This window comes from Megalops cyprinoides, chromosome 2, assembly GCF_013368585.1.
Source record: "Megalops cyprinoides isolate fMegCyp1 chromosome 2, fMegCyp1.pri, whole genome shotgun sequence".
Classification (NCBI taxonomy): Eukaryota; Metazoa; Chordata; class Actinopteri; order Elopiformes; family Megalopidae; genus Megalops; species Megalops cyprinoides.
Genome location: NC_050584.1, coordinates 33,919,031 through 33,934,614, shown reverse-complemented (window position 1 = coordinate 33,934,614; position 15,584 = coordinate 33,919,031). Strand labels below are relative to the sequence as shown.

General features: G+C 40.3%; 1 protein-coding gene across 1 annotated transcript in view; it reads left to right on the top strand.

Annotated features, from left to right (window-relative positions):
* ccdc50 (coiled-coil domain containing 50) overlaps positions 1-15,584 on the top strand; it is a 34,892-nt gene that overhangs the window by 3,359 nt on the left and 15,949 nt on the right. Inside the window, exon 2 of the mRNA XM_036521390.1 lies at positions 11,834-11,896. Coding sequence (XP_036377283.1) covers positions 11,834-11,896 — 63 coding nt within the window. The remainder of the gene's footprint in view (positions 1-11,833; positions 11,897-15,584) is intronic.

The following is a 15,584-nucleotide window of genomic DNA, read 5'->3' as shown; positions in this document are numbered from 1 at the left end:
ACCATGTCCGGATGGGACATTCAGTTGCAGTTATACTATACTTTGCTGTATTGAGGAAGTTTTACAGTAATTAAATGATGGTCAACAGACTTTTTCATGTGCAAATGGCACAGATGTGGTTCTTTAACTTGTTCTTAAAGTTGTTCAGAATGCCTTTCAGAACAAAACAGAGGGACTGGGTTATTCCTGTGGTGTTATTTTTAGTTTCTTGGCAGTGTATAAGTAATTACAGTATCACATCCGGTGAAAATTGCATGCTACCATTTTAAAAAACATGCATAATCACACGTAATCTTAGTTTAGGCCTTACAATGAGAGAAATGGAAAACAACATGGAAAGCCTGACAGTTTAACCATGCTGAAGGTGTTGATCTGGGAAACCTAATAGAGAAAGCAATGAAGATCTTAGCATTTTGTGTTTAGCAACCATTTGCAACAACTGTTCATTTTACTAGAATTTTACACATTTCATCCAACCTCATTTTATGAATACAGAAAATACACAGATGTGGAAATGTAGGAGAACTCCAATGTCACTGGAGTTCTCATACAGTGCAAGTCTCCTGTTTGTCTCATTTAATGACACACCCAATCCAAGGGTTGTTTTCCATAGTAAAAATTTACGGTAAAAAAAATTATGGTATTCATGGTTTGAGATTATTGGATTTTAAGGGACAGTTTACCATCTTGCTTTTCTCTGTGGCAGCAAAGAAAATTTAGCAGTGGAACTGAAAGTGTCATAAGGGGAAGAGTGAGAAGAGAACAGGAAAGCTGCACCAAGCTTGTTTTAGCTCATTATCATGATGTACCATTTAAAACCAGGGCTGTCTTGTTTCAGTTCTGCCAGACTTTCGTACTGTTAGCAAGACCAACTACTGCACAGATGCCAGCATCTAACAGAGATAAATAAGTGCTCTAGTGTCTTGTCCAGTACAATGGATACCCAACAATGTTATATGAAAAAGGACCAGGAGAACATTAGTCATTGGAAGCTCAACGTATCCCATGGCATGATGTCACCAGATTGCCCTCTGATGTCTTTTTTCTTACCACTCGACTCTGATCGATGCATATTTCTCTCACATTAGAGAGAATGCACTTGCACTCATCACATTAATTGCCTGTGAAATGCCTAAATTGAAGGCTTATGCCTTGTGACATCATATGTTTGTCTTATGATGTATGCAGTGAATTTTAAATTGAATAAGGGGGAGTTGTCTCTTTCACTTTAATTTTGAATATTACCATGTTACAGACATCATTGTCGTAATATTGTCCATTTGCACTATATGATCACTTTTCTTTTGCAGTACCCATAGTCCGATCTGGAGCACCTGATGCCACAATACATTCTGCTCTTTGCAAAGATGCTCTTCCAAGTCTGGGCTTCTGTTCCAAAGTTGACTACATCCCACCAAACAAACAAAACATTTAATTTTTTTACTTCTTTTGGTGTTTGTTTTCTTCAGTGTTGTTAGAATGTTCCTTCTCCATGCTGTGTTCACCCTCACAGGTATTGGCATGCTGGCAGCAACAGTTAGTTTGCTGGCAAGCCAGCGCCAGTAATACTGCTGGACTGAGTTGTCATGGGTCTGCAGGACAAGAAAGGTAGTGGAAACAACCCAGACCTTAGCCTAAATGAGGCACTCTGATTTTGGCAGTGCATTGGAAAGGGGGCACAGGATTGGCCAAACTGACCACAGCTGTTGTATCTGTCAGTGTTCGGCAAGATAAGCATTGCCAGATGTGCCCACTCTGTTACACAGACCAATAATGGATTTGAGCCACAGAATTTGAGAACTGTAATGCTTTGCAGCCTGTTGTCAACTAGAGTAATTTTACTACGTACCTTTTCAGAAAACATGTTTACCATTTTTTTCACGTAGTAATATGACGACTCTCTTTCAGTTGTGTAGGGAAGCATGCGGTGTGTATTTGACTTTTGTGCTATTTAAAGTCTCCTGTCATCCACTGTAGGAACACAGCTGTAGTGATACCAGCAGCAACAGATAGAATAATGGAAGATGAAAATCACGCTAATCACTGTCCCAGTTCTTGGATTACAGTTTGGAATACCACTTTACAGCATCTGCCAGAGATCCATTCAGAATATTGAGTTGGCATCCCCTGAAGTCATTTAGGTGCTTTTTCTGTGGATAGAATGGCTTCCCTTGTGAGTGGGGAAACAGCTGCACTTAGTCCTTGGAATGTGAGGGCTGCTGCTCTGGAACCAAAGGCAGCAAGAGAGTGCGTTGTTTGTGGGCCCTCAGAGGCATTTGGCAGACCAACGTTTGTGTAGGCAATAGCCTAGTTTTGTCCAGTGGTTACTTATTACCGCCACGGAAACAGACACATTCAATTCAGATTTACAGGACTCAGACCCAATGTATTTACTATAATCAGACCTCAGGCATGACGTCAGGAAGTTGGTCTTTTGTTTTTACTGATATGGTGTTAGTTTCAAGCATGGATCATCTTGACCCAGAAAACAAACATATTTAAGCTCACAGCTGAACAGATCATGAAAAATCTCTTGTTCAATCACAGATAAATGCATCTTCTAGGAAAACCACTAAGTGTTGCCCTTTGTTTGGGATGATTTACTATGGGGCAAGGCAGATAAGCAGTGTCCTTAGACCCTACATGCAGTCAAAAGTGTGCAATTCAAAGTAGTAACAGTGACCCAAGAAAGTGTTACTCCACTACAGAATGAAAGTGCAATGTTCTAATAATAATGCATAATTTGTAGTTTGAAAGTTGTGATTTGACCACATTTTTAGTTTTTTGGAGGGCAGGTGCCTTCATTCATGGCAGAGCCTGCATCACTGTGATTGAGGGCCCACATACTAAACCACTTGCCCACACTGCAGACCCATAAAAGAGCCATTATTGATATCAGTCATTGGTCATTTCGGTTAGTCATAGTGGACTATGGGTTGATGGCCATAGCAGACACAACGAGCAAAAAGAAAGCAGCTGGCGACTTACTAGTTGCTCCCTAGGGAGGAAGTGGTACAGCTTGATTTCAGTATCCTTGTTTTATTCTTTTCTCCCATTTAGCTGTTTTCAGTATTGTGTAGCTATCCAAAAAGTACATGCAGAAAGACCCAGGTGTAAATAAAATGAAAATTCTACCTCCTTTCCTCACACAGTGAATGTTGTCCTTGAAAAACATTGTGATAGGGTGGGGAGTTAAACATTTCTCAGTAGAGGGACAACTTTCACTTCAGACTATCACTGAATTGTTACATTATTTATACTGAGCCTAGACAATGTAGAAGAAAGTATGAATCTCAGTTTTTTAAACTAATATAGCGAAGGTGCCAATTCAGCCTGCTCACTTGTGATGTTGAGAAGTCTGCTGTCAGTGCAACACCTGACCCCATACATCCAAACTAAGAAGGATAGTAAACTTTAAAGTGCAAATGAAGGATTGTTCATATCTTCTGATGAAGCTTACTTCCTGTGAAGTTGAGAGGCAATGTTGCTGACTTTATTTGGCTCTTTAATCTCATAAGATTAAACACAGTTACTATTATTATTATTATTATATTTATTATTATTTGATAGGAGATCATTCCTTCATCCACTCTCGATCCAGTTTTTATAAAAGCTTAAGTTAAAGCTAAGTGGGGTGATGTGCAACATCGCAACAGGACAAATTCCATACTGCCTCCTTCATGACATAACAGCAAGTGAATAGTATAATAAGCGGAGGTGAATAGAACAGAAATAAAAAGAATGCTCTTCTGTTGTATGTAAATTGATTGCAGGTCTCTTTTTATTGTGATAAATACACATCCATAAATTCATTAAAGCACTATTTTATATTGCAATTATGAAAATGATCACAATGTAAAATACCAGTAATCACAATATCTGATCTCATCACCCCAACACTGCTTCTGCCAAACATAGTGTAACCACATCCTGGTCACATACAGTACTCCCCAGTGAACTATAACTAGAGTGACCTGCTTTCAATCACGTCACATCCACAGCTGCCATTAAGTGGAAACGGCTTTTTTCGTGTGGCCATGTGCATTCGGATACATGAGTGGAAAGGAGACATTACTTTACTTGGCAGCCAATTGATTGTGTGTGTGCCATTTTGGATAGCCTGATTTATCTAGCATGTTTTGAAATGACTGGACTTTTTTTTTTCAATGGACAGTTACACTGTTGAAGACACAGGAGTGACAAGCATTTTATGTCACTTGTCATGAATCTGGGTCTTCTCAGTAGGTCATCAACAGTAATACTATACAGTCCCTTTCAAGTGGCACGTTGTGGCTGGGCAAAATGTTGTGATTTGCAGAAATGTGTAGTGCGACAGTGTAGTGCTTTGTAAATTGATTATTTATGAATAGTAAGTTAGATTACAGTGGAGACTATTGTAATAGCCCATTTCACAAAGTTCTCACATTCAGTGGCAGCATTTGTTCACAGTAAGGTCCATTGTCCTTAGAGGCTATGCATTAGCTGTGTCCTGTATCCATCTGCTCTGTCCATACAAGCATCCTGGCAGACACTGCTCACGATGTCAGCTTTGGGACTAGAAATGTTCACAAGAAAGGAGTGTTCAATAGAAAGGAATCTGGAATACTTCCTAGATTCTTGCTGCTTATAACAAATATGCCCTTTCAACTGAGGTGGAAGCTCAGTTTTCCTATAATACATTTTACATTTACATTTTTTCATGTGGCAGATACTCTTATTCACAGTGACTTGCAAGTTGTGCATTCAGTAGGGTTAGGCAAGTAGTTGCATAGATACTGAGTCTTCAGTGCCATCCTTGAAATGTGGGGCCAGTGTGGGAAACATTGCGCGAAGCAGTGTAAGTGCTGTCATAGGGCATACAGCCCTAAACTATTACTGCCGTTTCCAGCCACCAGTTTGCATTGATACAATGCACTTTATTTTTGTAACATATTTGACACATTTTTCTTTTTTTTGACACATTTTTTTGACACAAGGTCTATAGGGTAAAGACGGTGACAGCCATTTATTTAAAATCCATGCATTAAAAGTGAGCTTTAAAATGATTTTCAGGAATAGTGAGGGATCATACAGTGTAGGGATAGTCAGGGTTAGTCATACACCCCAGAGGGGGTGACAAGATCCCATGATGCAACAGTATGTGCAGTCCTTCCGCAGTAACAAATTAAAGTCTGACGTTAAAAGAACTTTTAACGTCATGTCCTTTAAGCTATTGGTAACCATTACGGGGAGAAAGGGACAAGGGTCATATGGAAAAATGTTTTGTTCTGTTTAGTCAGGACCCAGAGGGTTGTGGATGTTCTGTAATGTCTGATATGATTTGGAATAGACATCTGCCAATCAGGCTTTGTGATCTTAAATGGAGGTGGCAGAGGCAAGGAAATTCCACATGTGCAGCTCAAAAGTCAAGGGAGGATTCATCTCAACCTAAATTAGAAGACCTCTGGTGAAAGGAGAATGAATTGTCTATAAACCTTAATGCTGATTGCCTTTTTGCCTTCTGCGCCTCCCTGGGACAATTACTGAGATTACAAGTCATTGTCTCCATTAGAGTCCAGTTCTGTGGACTTATTTGATCTGTGTGTGTGTAAACGGGGTGGACTCAGTGCACAGATGAGGTTTTATGTAGGGTTTGGGGTGACTGTGGCATTGGACCATATGAGGTATCATTACGTTATAGTATGATAACTCACATGGGCGGGGGGCACTGATCAGGGTGTGGGTTGAGAAAATTGAGCATATAGTTCCTCACACAGAGGACGACAGGCTGCTCGGCTTTCTATGACCCTGCCATTTTCCCTTGTCAAACAGCCGCACCTCCTCACTCTGCCATAAATTGTTGGAGTCAGGTGGGAGGGAAGGCATTATTCATATATATTTTCTGGCAGTTCTGTCACAGCTATTGAGGCTATTAGCTGCTGGCTTTCTGGTTGTGATTTGCAGCAGTGAAAATTCACTGCTATTTTCTATGTACAGTGTAGTAATGAACTGCTTTGCAAATCAATTATTCATGAAGATGAGGTAATCTTTTAGCAGAGAATATTGCATGTGTTCTGACTGAGTGAGGGCATTGTAGTAGCCTGTCTGGTTTCCAAAGTGATTAATATTTAATAGCTTGACGCTAAATTGATTTTAAAGAGACAGAGAAGACGGCTCAGAAAGGGGATTTCAAATGTGTACTGTTGAAATTAGTCTTTCCTAGTGGTGTTCCAGAATAGGCAAGCAACAACGGATTCTGATACATGTGTTTAGAGTAAATAATCCTTTGAGTTTTAGTGTTGTGTCACATAGTAGTCAGGAATTAGAGACTGATCTCATAGATGGCCAAAATTCAACATTATGATATTTTATAAATTATTTAAATTATTAAATTATTTTGTTTCTGGCAGGCCACCCCAGGGACATTGCTGTTTCCCAAGCAAACCCATGTTGTCATAGTTTGTTGGCATACTCTTTCTTTAATTACCCTGGAGGGGTGATTACAGGTATTGTTTGTAACCCTTGTACTTTGACCGGGTCATAATCATGATGTGGAAGTACAGGCCTTCATGCCCCTAAGTTGTCAGAGAAAGAGTGGTTAATATAAACCCTTACTTAAGTTTTGGAGAGCACCGCATTCCCAGTTAGCTCATACAGAAAGACTGTGTCTGTATATTATTGACACGGTAACAACAGCAGTCATACAGAGAAGTGTTTCCTTACATATTCATAATCACAGCTTGCTCTTCTCCTCCTCCACTGTGTCTCAGTCTAAGATGTTTCCTCTAACCACAAAGATACTTACAATTTACAGATTGGCTTGTGTGTGACAGAAGGGGATTTGGCTCAGTTTACTCATGATATAAAACAAATGCCGTAACACAGACTCTAAAGCCAAAGCAAGCTGAATGCTTTGGTTTGGGCCAAACTAGCTGTTAAGGCCAGACAGCTTGAGCCTGCACACTCTACTTTAACTGAACACGTTTCATTGGAGAGCATAATTGTGTGATTTTTCTAGGCAAACGCTTATTTTCTGTTTGCCAGAGTGTTTTCCTCCTATTTAGGAACTTTGTAATTCTCCAATAAATCCATTTCTAAATATTATATTTCAATAATGGTAAATATATTTTAATATATGTACCATTATTGACCTTGTTGACCTTTATTGACATGTCTCACTAATGGCTGGATGTATGACACCTATTTTCTGACCTTGACACTACAGTAATGAGTTTAAACAGACTTTGAAAAGGATGATGGCACTAATTTGAAAAGGACTAGATTGCAGTATAGAAAACAACATTTTGATGAGGATGCTTCATATTCCATTATACTCTCTCAGCTTTGGGCATTTTAAACATAGGCCACACATTAGATCAAGCTGATTTTAAATGTCATTTAAAAATGTGTTGTCCAATATGATTTGACATGGCACCTCTTACAGCATCCAAAGGGGTCCTCTATAAAGGAGTGCGGTCCTGTCCATGTATTTTTATTGTATTTTTATTTTTATTTATCTTGGTCTTCAGGACTGTGTAATATGTTGATTGTGCAACTTTCAGTAATTTGTTTGTGGGTGGTTCCTCACACATATGACACCAGTCATAGCTAATGAGTTTAGTAGTGTGACAGAACATGACGTGCGATACCCCCCCCCCCAACATAATTGCAAGTTTTGTATTTTTTGCTGCAAAAATAAGGGAGAACATCAATAGTTTAAGCCCACGCTATTGGTTTAATAGCAGTGAGATGGCTTGCGAAAAACAATTTTCATCTCAAACGGCTACATAGGACTTGGCAAGTTTAATGTGTTTGCTGTGAGATGAAGTTGCACCAAGGTATAAGTGCCCACTGCCCATCATGTGTTTTAAATACACACTTATGCCCTGAAAATGATTAATTTCATGGTAGTTTGTTACCCTTTTTTGATACAATGGGCACTGTATATAGGATGCTTTGATTTATTGGGTACCCTATTTGAATACTGCCCCTCTAGATACTGAATTAAGTGGGCTATGACAGTGATGTTTATAAAAGCCTTCATTTGGAGTACTCTGAGTTACTATTGTCTCAGAAGTATATGCACAGCAGTTCACTGCCAGGTTTTCCCTCCTTCAAGGGATTAGACATGACACCCTGCTTATTTTTTTCACCCTTAGGATCATCTGGTGTCTTTTAAATATTTCTGATGACTGTTTATCCCCATAAAGCCGTTAAACAACTTTTAGTAGCAACTGTTTATGCAGGAAATTTAGATTGTTTGTACCAAGCACATATGAATCACCTCCTCCTTGCAGCACTTCTGAACGTCAGCACTGCTTGGCCATAAAACACATAAAATGTCTTCTTCTGCAGTGCTCGAGCAATACCTTAAACTAAAGTGAAATGCCAAAATCGGCATGGAAATTCATATTTGTTATTGATCTCTGGCTAGGTGTTTACTTCCTTCTGTCAGTAATCAGATATGGTTACCTTTGGAATGCTGTGCCAGATTGTGTAGCAAATAAAGCAAATAAACTAGAACAAGTTCCAGGTGCCTTATGCCAGATCAGCTTCAGGAAGCTATAACGTGTAAAACTGGTACAGTGGTCTTCTGTGAACTGTTCTCTCATATCAGCACCACAGATTCAGTACCCATGTAACCATGATCAGCTGAGATCACGCTTTCCTCCAGTACAGGTGTGATTGTAGTGGTTTGTCACAGGCTGGTAATGAAGAGGTGCTTATCTCAAGGACACACACCCCCAAGAAATGTCATTGTTATTCCCTTTAAACATGTAAATGAATGAGTGAAATGAAATGAGTGAATGAAATGTAAATCAATCTGAAGTAGATAGGTTGGCCACTGCAGTGACTTACACAGTCACTTGTCTTACATGGCCATGTTTATTTAGGTTGTAGGTGGTAACTGCATGAAACTGACTTCTGGAACTAGTGCTGCACCTTGTCAAGTACAGTGGAATTCAGTGACACCACTGTCTACTTACAGCTAAGGCCTCAAGAGAAACCAGCCATGTCTGTTGGAACAAAATAGCATTTTGCTGCAAAACACAATGCAAAAAATAGTAGCTATAGTTGTTTTAGTTACAGTTGTTAACGAATATTTGTTCACTACTAAATTGATTTTTAACAATGTGTTTTTGCTTTTAATAAATGTCCTCTGCTGTGAAAGAGTTTTCCAAAGATGATATTTGCTCAGTAGGCTGCACTACATTGAATGAAAAATCATGAAGATCATGAATTAGAAACTGTTCATCAAAACCAAATGAAACTAAACTAAATAAGGAAACAACTCTGTCACAACTCTGCAATTTCCATGTAATTTGCACTGTCAGAAAGTGAATAATTTTAGTAGCGGCTGAATATGTAGGCCAAAGCTTTTGTTCATAACAAGATGATTTGCACTTACTGCAATCTGTAATAGAAAAGACCTGAAGGTTTGCAGCTATTAGCCAGGAATGTGGCAAGTTTTGCATCTGATTGTTAAAAACAGCTTGTTATTAATGTTCATACCTTTTTAAAATTTTACCATCATTCTTTTGGTTTATGTCATGAGTAACATCACTCCCTTCAACCAGGACTCATTACTAAAACATCTTTATTTAACTGCAGCTTAACTGTTTACCCTGTTGCTGCCCACATTATTTCTTAATCGGACAGCCATGGAGGGGTAATTTTTACACATGAAAACCTGTTGCAGTGGGTTTTGATTTTAGTAATATGCAACTTTTGCCAGAAAGAAACATGTGCAGCCTGTTGAAGATTTCCGTCCTGAAACTATAGAGGTTCTATGGCTGATAAGGTTTCTGAAAGAAAGAGACTGCTTGTGAACATTGGGTCTTGGTAGTGGATGCACACACGGACCTACACTACATGGCCAAAAGTATGTGGACACCACTCTTAATTATTGAGTGCAGGTGTTTCAGCCACACTGATTGTTAACAGGTGCATAAAATCAAGCACATAGCCATGCAATCTCCATAGACAAACCTTGGAAGTAGAATGGGTTGTACTGGAGAGCTCAGTGACTTTAAACGTGGCACTGTCATAGGATGCCATCTTTGCCATAAGTCAATTCGCAAAATTTATGTCTTGCTAGATCTGCCCCGGTCAACTGTTAGTGCTATTATTGTCAAGTGGAAGCGTCTAGGAGCAACAACAGCTCAGCCACAAAGCGGTAGACCACGCAAACCCGCCGAGTGCTGAAGCGCATAGCACGTAAAAACCGCCTATCCTCTGTTGAATCACTCACTACAGAGTTCCAAATTGTCTCTGGCTGCAACATCAGCACAAGAACTGTGCGTTGGGAGTTTCATGAAATGGGTTTCCATGGCCGTCTGATGGACAAATATGGTTTTGGCGGATGCCAGGAGAGCGCTACCTACCGGAATGCACAGTGCCTACTGTAAAGTTTGGTGGAGGAGGGGTAATGGTCTGGGGCTGGGGCTTTTCAGGGTTTGCGCTAGGCCCTTTAGTTTCAGTGAAGGTTAACATTAATGCTACAGCATACAAAGACATTTTAGCCAATTGTATACTTCCAACTTTCTGGCAACAGTTTGGGAAGGCCCTTTCCTGTTCCAGCATGACTGTGCCCCAGTGCACAAAGCAATGCATAAAGACATGGTTTGACGAGTTTGGTGTGGAGGAACTCCAGTGGCCTGCACAGAGCCCTGACCTCAACCCCACTGAACACCTTTGGGATGAATTAGAACGCCGATTGCAAGCCAGGCCTTCTCGTCCAACATCAGTGCCTGACCTCACAAATGCTCTTTTGGCTGAATGGGCACAAATTCCCACAGACACACTCCAAAGTTTTGTGGAAAGCCTTCACAGAAGAGTGGAGGCTGTTATAGCTGCAAAGGGGGGTGAACTCCATATTAATGCCCACGGTTTTGGAATGGGATGTCCAATAAGCTCATATGGGTCTGATGGCCAGGTGTCCACATACTTTTGGCCATATAATGTACCTTGGTCCCTCCAGCCCCGAGTTTACAAGATAATTGATTCTCTTAGATCAGCATAATTGCTCAAGGTGGCTTGTTCCTATGGAGTGCCTTCTATAATGAGCTACATTAGATCTTTAAGCAAAGGGACTAATAACTCACTCAGACATGTTGTACTTACTGTGTACAGATTTTCACTCTTAGTCAAGTTCAGCCAGTCATGAATAGGCACTGTGGTCAGTATTGCCATGCCTTGACTGTAGTTTCAGTTCATGCTTTTTATTTGTAGATGCTTTAAATATAATCAGTCACTTGCTGAATTTCAAATATGTGGTAACTGTCCTGTCTGGTTGAGTTGTGGTCAGATGAGATCTCAGATGTCTATTTTGTCTAGGTGGAAAGAGGAAAAGGCTTGGTCTGTATGCATTTGTTGTGGAAAAATTGGTCCCTTTAGTAGCTGTGTGCATTCTCTTGGCACCCATTTCCATGTTTGTTTCATAGAGCGTCAGAGAAGAAAAAACAAGGTTCTATTTGTGGATAGAACATTTCAAGGATTTTTATGATGTAATCAGGGCTGTAATCAGTAGTTTTGTCTCCATTCTTGTTTTTCAAATTCTGGTTCAATCAATACAATCAGAATGTACCAACAGCATTTTGTTCTTACAGCCTTGATTCAGAGTATCATTTCCTTACCAAACATGATGTAGAACATGAGCTAATTCAGAAAAGTTACAGGAAGCAACGGAGATCACTTAAGGCAATGAAGCCTAATTACACCACAGCTCTCATAGGCCTTCTTCTACGGTTGGTTCAGCGTGGTCGAGCTGAGGCAGAGCAGTGCTCTTCCGGGCTGCATTAATGCATGTTCTCTGTGACTTTGTCCTGAAGACCTCTGTACTCTGTGTTTGCAGTTTGCCGGGACTTTGCCGTGCTGGAGGATCACACGCTGGCACACAGCCTTCAGGAGCAGGAAAGTAAGTCACCTTCTCTTTGTCCTGTGCAGTTCTTGCCCCCCGCCCCCCCCCCCCCCCCTTCCCCCCTCCTCCAACCATACTAACATAGCAGGGTTCCCCCACTCCTTTTGTGCTGTGCTCATGCTGATAAATAAGGGGCCACTGTGACGTGAGCCTCTGAAGGCTGAAACACTCATCCCATCCCATCTCAGTACAAGCAGGGCTAGAATGTTTTAGTGGCTGGGTAGCTCAGGACCGCGGTTATTTAAGTGTTTCCTGGTCAGGCGAAAGGTAAGGCAGGACAATCAGCTTAGAAGGGATTTTCATGTCATTAGAGGGGACCCAGCTCCTGTGTCATCTGTGTGTGTGTTTGTGCATGTGTGAGACATTTTCCCCGTGTGCTGGCTGAAATCCTTAGCTTTACCCTCTGCACTACCCTTGCTACAAGAGAGGATTCAAACGTTCATCCAGAGTTTTTCACCATGTGAGCCACTCTTTTGGCTGACATGGCAGCTTGGATCCTGAGGTCATGAGGATGTTTTCTACCCAGAATAGATGTCTAGTCCAGGCAAACAACAGCTTCCTCTGCAAATGATGATACACCCACAGATGGCCGGAAGTCACAATATCATTCCTCAGAGTCCTTCAGATATGTTTGTTTTTGTTTCGTTTACATTTAGAGCCAACACTTTGGAGTGGTGGTTAAATCGCTGTACCCTATCAGTGTTGTCAGTGTTTTTCTGGTTGGAGAACCCTGGTCTCTGTTGCTTCAGTTTACATCCATTTTTGTAAATTCGTTTGAGATGTGAAACATAAGATTTGGAATTATAGTTATTACTGTGAATGTGTTTTACATGGCAAAAAGAGGTCCTGAAAGGTTTAAGAGGTCTCTTAAATCCACAATTAATGGTAAAATCTAATTTAAGCCTGCAGTAAATTTAGCTTACCGACAGTGTAGCTCCTGGAGTAGTTGTGCTTGTTGATGCCATTCAATGGGGTGAAGTCCCCTGCAAGTGCAAGAAACTCATTGTGGACCTGAAAGAGAGCATGACCCAGCATTGCCATGGCAACAGCTTTTGCTTTAAAAGCTGTTGTGTCACTTTTGCCTCTGAGGTCAAAGGTCAGTGCAGTCACACAGTCTGGGTGACCACTGTGTGCACAGCGACTTTGTCATTGTTACACTGACAGATGGCCACTCCAAAATCATCTTACTCATGGTCCCGATGTGCTTTGCCTATAGGTAAAGCTATTTATTTTCGTCGTGGATGCTGGTTGCCATAAGATAATAGATTTGCATTGTTTGCAGTTTCTTAATATATGGAAATGGAAGCTATTATAGAATGTTTGAGTCATTGTCTGCAGGGCCTCCCCTATGCTCAACTCAGGCTGACGTGTACCCAGATCTTGGACTTCTCTGTGTTATGTCAGCATTTTGACCAGCAGAATCAATGGTCTTGGCACATAATGATCCACAATGTTGACTTTTATGGTCCCGTTTCAACTCGGTATCGGCCAGATTACTTAAAAAAGGACCAGCAGCGACCCCTCTCTTTTCTGAGAGACATTTTGCATTACAGATTAAATCTGGTGTGATTGTTTCTCACCGCCTTCTGCTCAGCTTGTGTGGGGACTACCGGCTCCCGCTGGGCCTGCTATTGACTTGGAAAAGGGGAGGAAGGAACTTCAGGCCAGCTATTTATAATTCAGAAGTCACATCCCTCTCACAATGTAGAGCTGTGTTTCAGAATCAAGGGTAAATGGCGTCTCAACAGCACAGACAACAAGGGGAAATGACCATGCGACTGGAACGTCCACCTTGCATGGTGAAGGATTATCCAGAGTATGTTGTCACCCTTGAATTCAGCTGTGATACAGTGTTCAGTGTAGATAAATACATTATCACATATACTTAGGGCATCTCCAAGGGGTACGAATTTTTTTTGTATATCACTAAGCTATCGTTGCTCAAAAGCCCTGAGAGAATTACAGTTGAGACACTAATGGTGTCATTTCCATGAAACATTCACCATCCTCTAATATCTATTTAGACTATTTGTTCAACATACCATGCATTTGAACACAAGTATCAATTCCCATGCTTCACATTTACTTTTTAACGTCCTTGGATGCTTAACAAAATTAGTACTAGGTAGTTTGTACCCCCTTTTTCATGGGGTTCAGCTGTTCTAGTTTTAAGCATGGTCTCAGAAGTGTTTCTTTTCATACTGCCAGCATTAAACGGAATTTTGGGATAGGAGGTTGCTGTTCTTTAAGGGATGCGTTGCTGTCCTCAGCGAGTTCATGCAGAACAGGAATATGGCCGATAACCCTCTGAGTTGTGCTCATTTACCATCAGGTAGCTGATGTTTGCTCAAGGCTTTATTTTATGGTTTGTTTTGCATGACTATTTCTCTACTCCATTTTGGGTTATGCAAAATTCACCTTTTTTATACTGTGTTCACCACAGGGAACTATTTCACATAGCTGCACCACAAGAAGAGTGTGCCACTAGTTTAAAGAAGATTGGCCCTTTCATGTAGGCCAAAAGATTATGTTCTCTTGAATTCCTCACAAATACAAAATACCTTGTGTATGAAATCACTAGATAGTATACCAGTAAACATGTTGAACTAAATGAATTAAATAGGTAAGTTATTACTTCGCAGCAAGTGACCTTTCCTTGTGTTCATCTGTCTGTTGCACTGTAGTTAATCTAGCCGTGTATCGAGTGTGGATAACAATATGAAACCAGGCCATGATTTCAAGGTTTTCAGTGTAATCATCAATTTGTATCATGTTCTGGATGGACAGGAGTGCTCTTTATTTCTCTATTCATGTTGTAATTTTGTTTCAGTATTGATACTCTAAGTCAGTTTTCATGTTTGTCCCCTTATTTCAAACTGAAAGTGGTTGAAAATATGAATAGATTTCTTTTATTGATATTAATTAATATATATAAATTAGTAGCACTCACATAGGACATATTTTTAACAAATACCATGAAAACCACATTACTGTCTACAACTATTCCTTCCCATTTGGAATTGATCAGTATCAAACCCTGAGGGAAAAATAAATGACGAAATGAGTACATCCATGTCGGAATTTACCACCGCGGTCATCACATGTGGTGATGCAACCTTGGAATTTTGGCACTGGTGATGTTTATGACCTGGCTGACTCTTCTACACATCCACAGCTGAAGGATTCATTGTACAGTTGGGACAGTTATTTAAGGGATTTGACCACAAAATGTGCTATGTCCTGCTTGTGTCAGTGTCCCTTATTTACATACCGCCCTCTGTTACCCTGCTCATCGCCATGACCTACCACTGAGATCACCAAGATAAATATGTTAAAATATTATACTATGTATTATAACTGATGTTTCTTCATATTAGTTCCTGTGTATCATGTTTCTAACTTTAGTCACATTGCTGCTTGTTACAGACTTGGCATGCAGTACATTTATCCGTTTTCAAACACGTCAGTGCGTTTTGTAGTGTTGGACAGCTTGATCTTATTTCATTTCGAACAGCCATCTCACTCTTTCTGTTGGTTTACCTCATTCAGTTCATCCACTTTGTTCACTGACCACAGTGTGGCTTAGTGCTTCAATGAGGAGCATGAATGAACATGTTTTTCAACTCATTGAATGCAAATTGGGTTAGTTGTTATATGTTTGTTATGTATGTACAATTGCTTAATG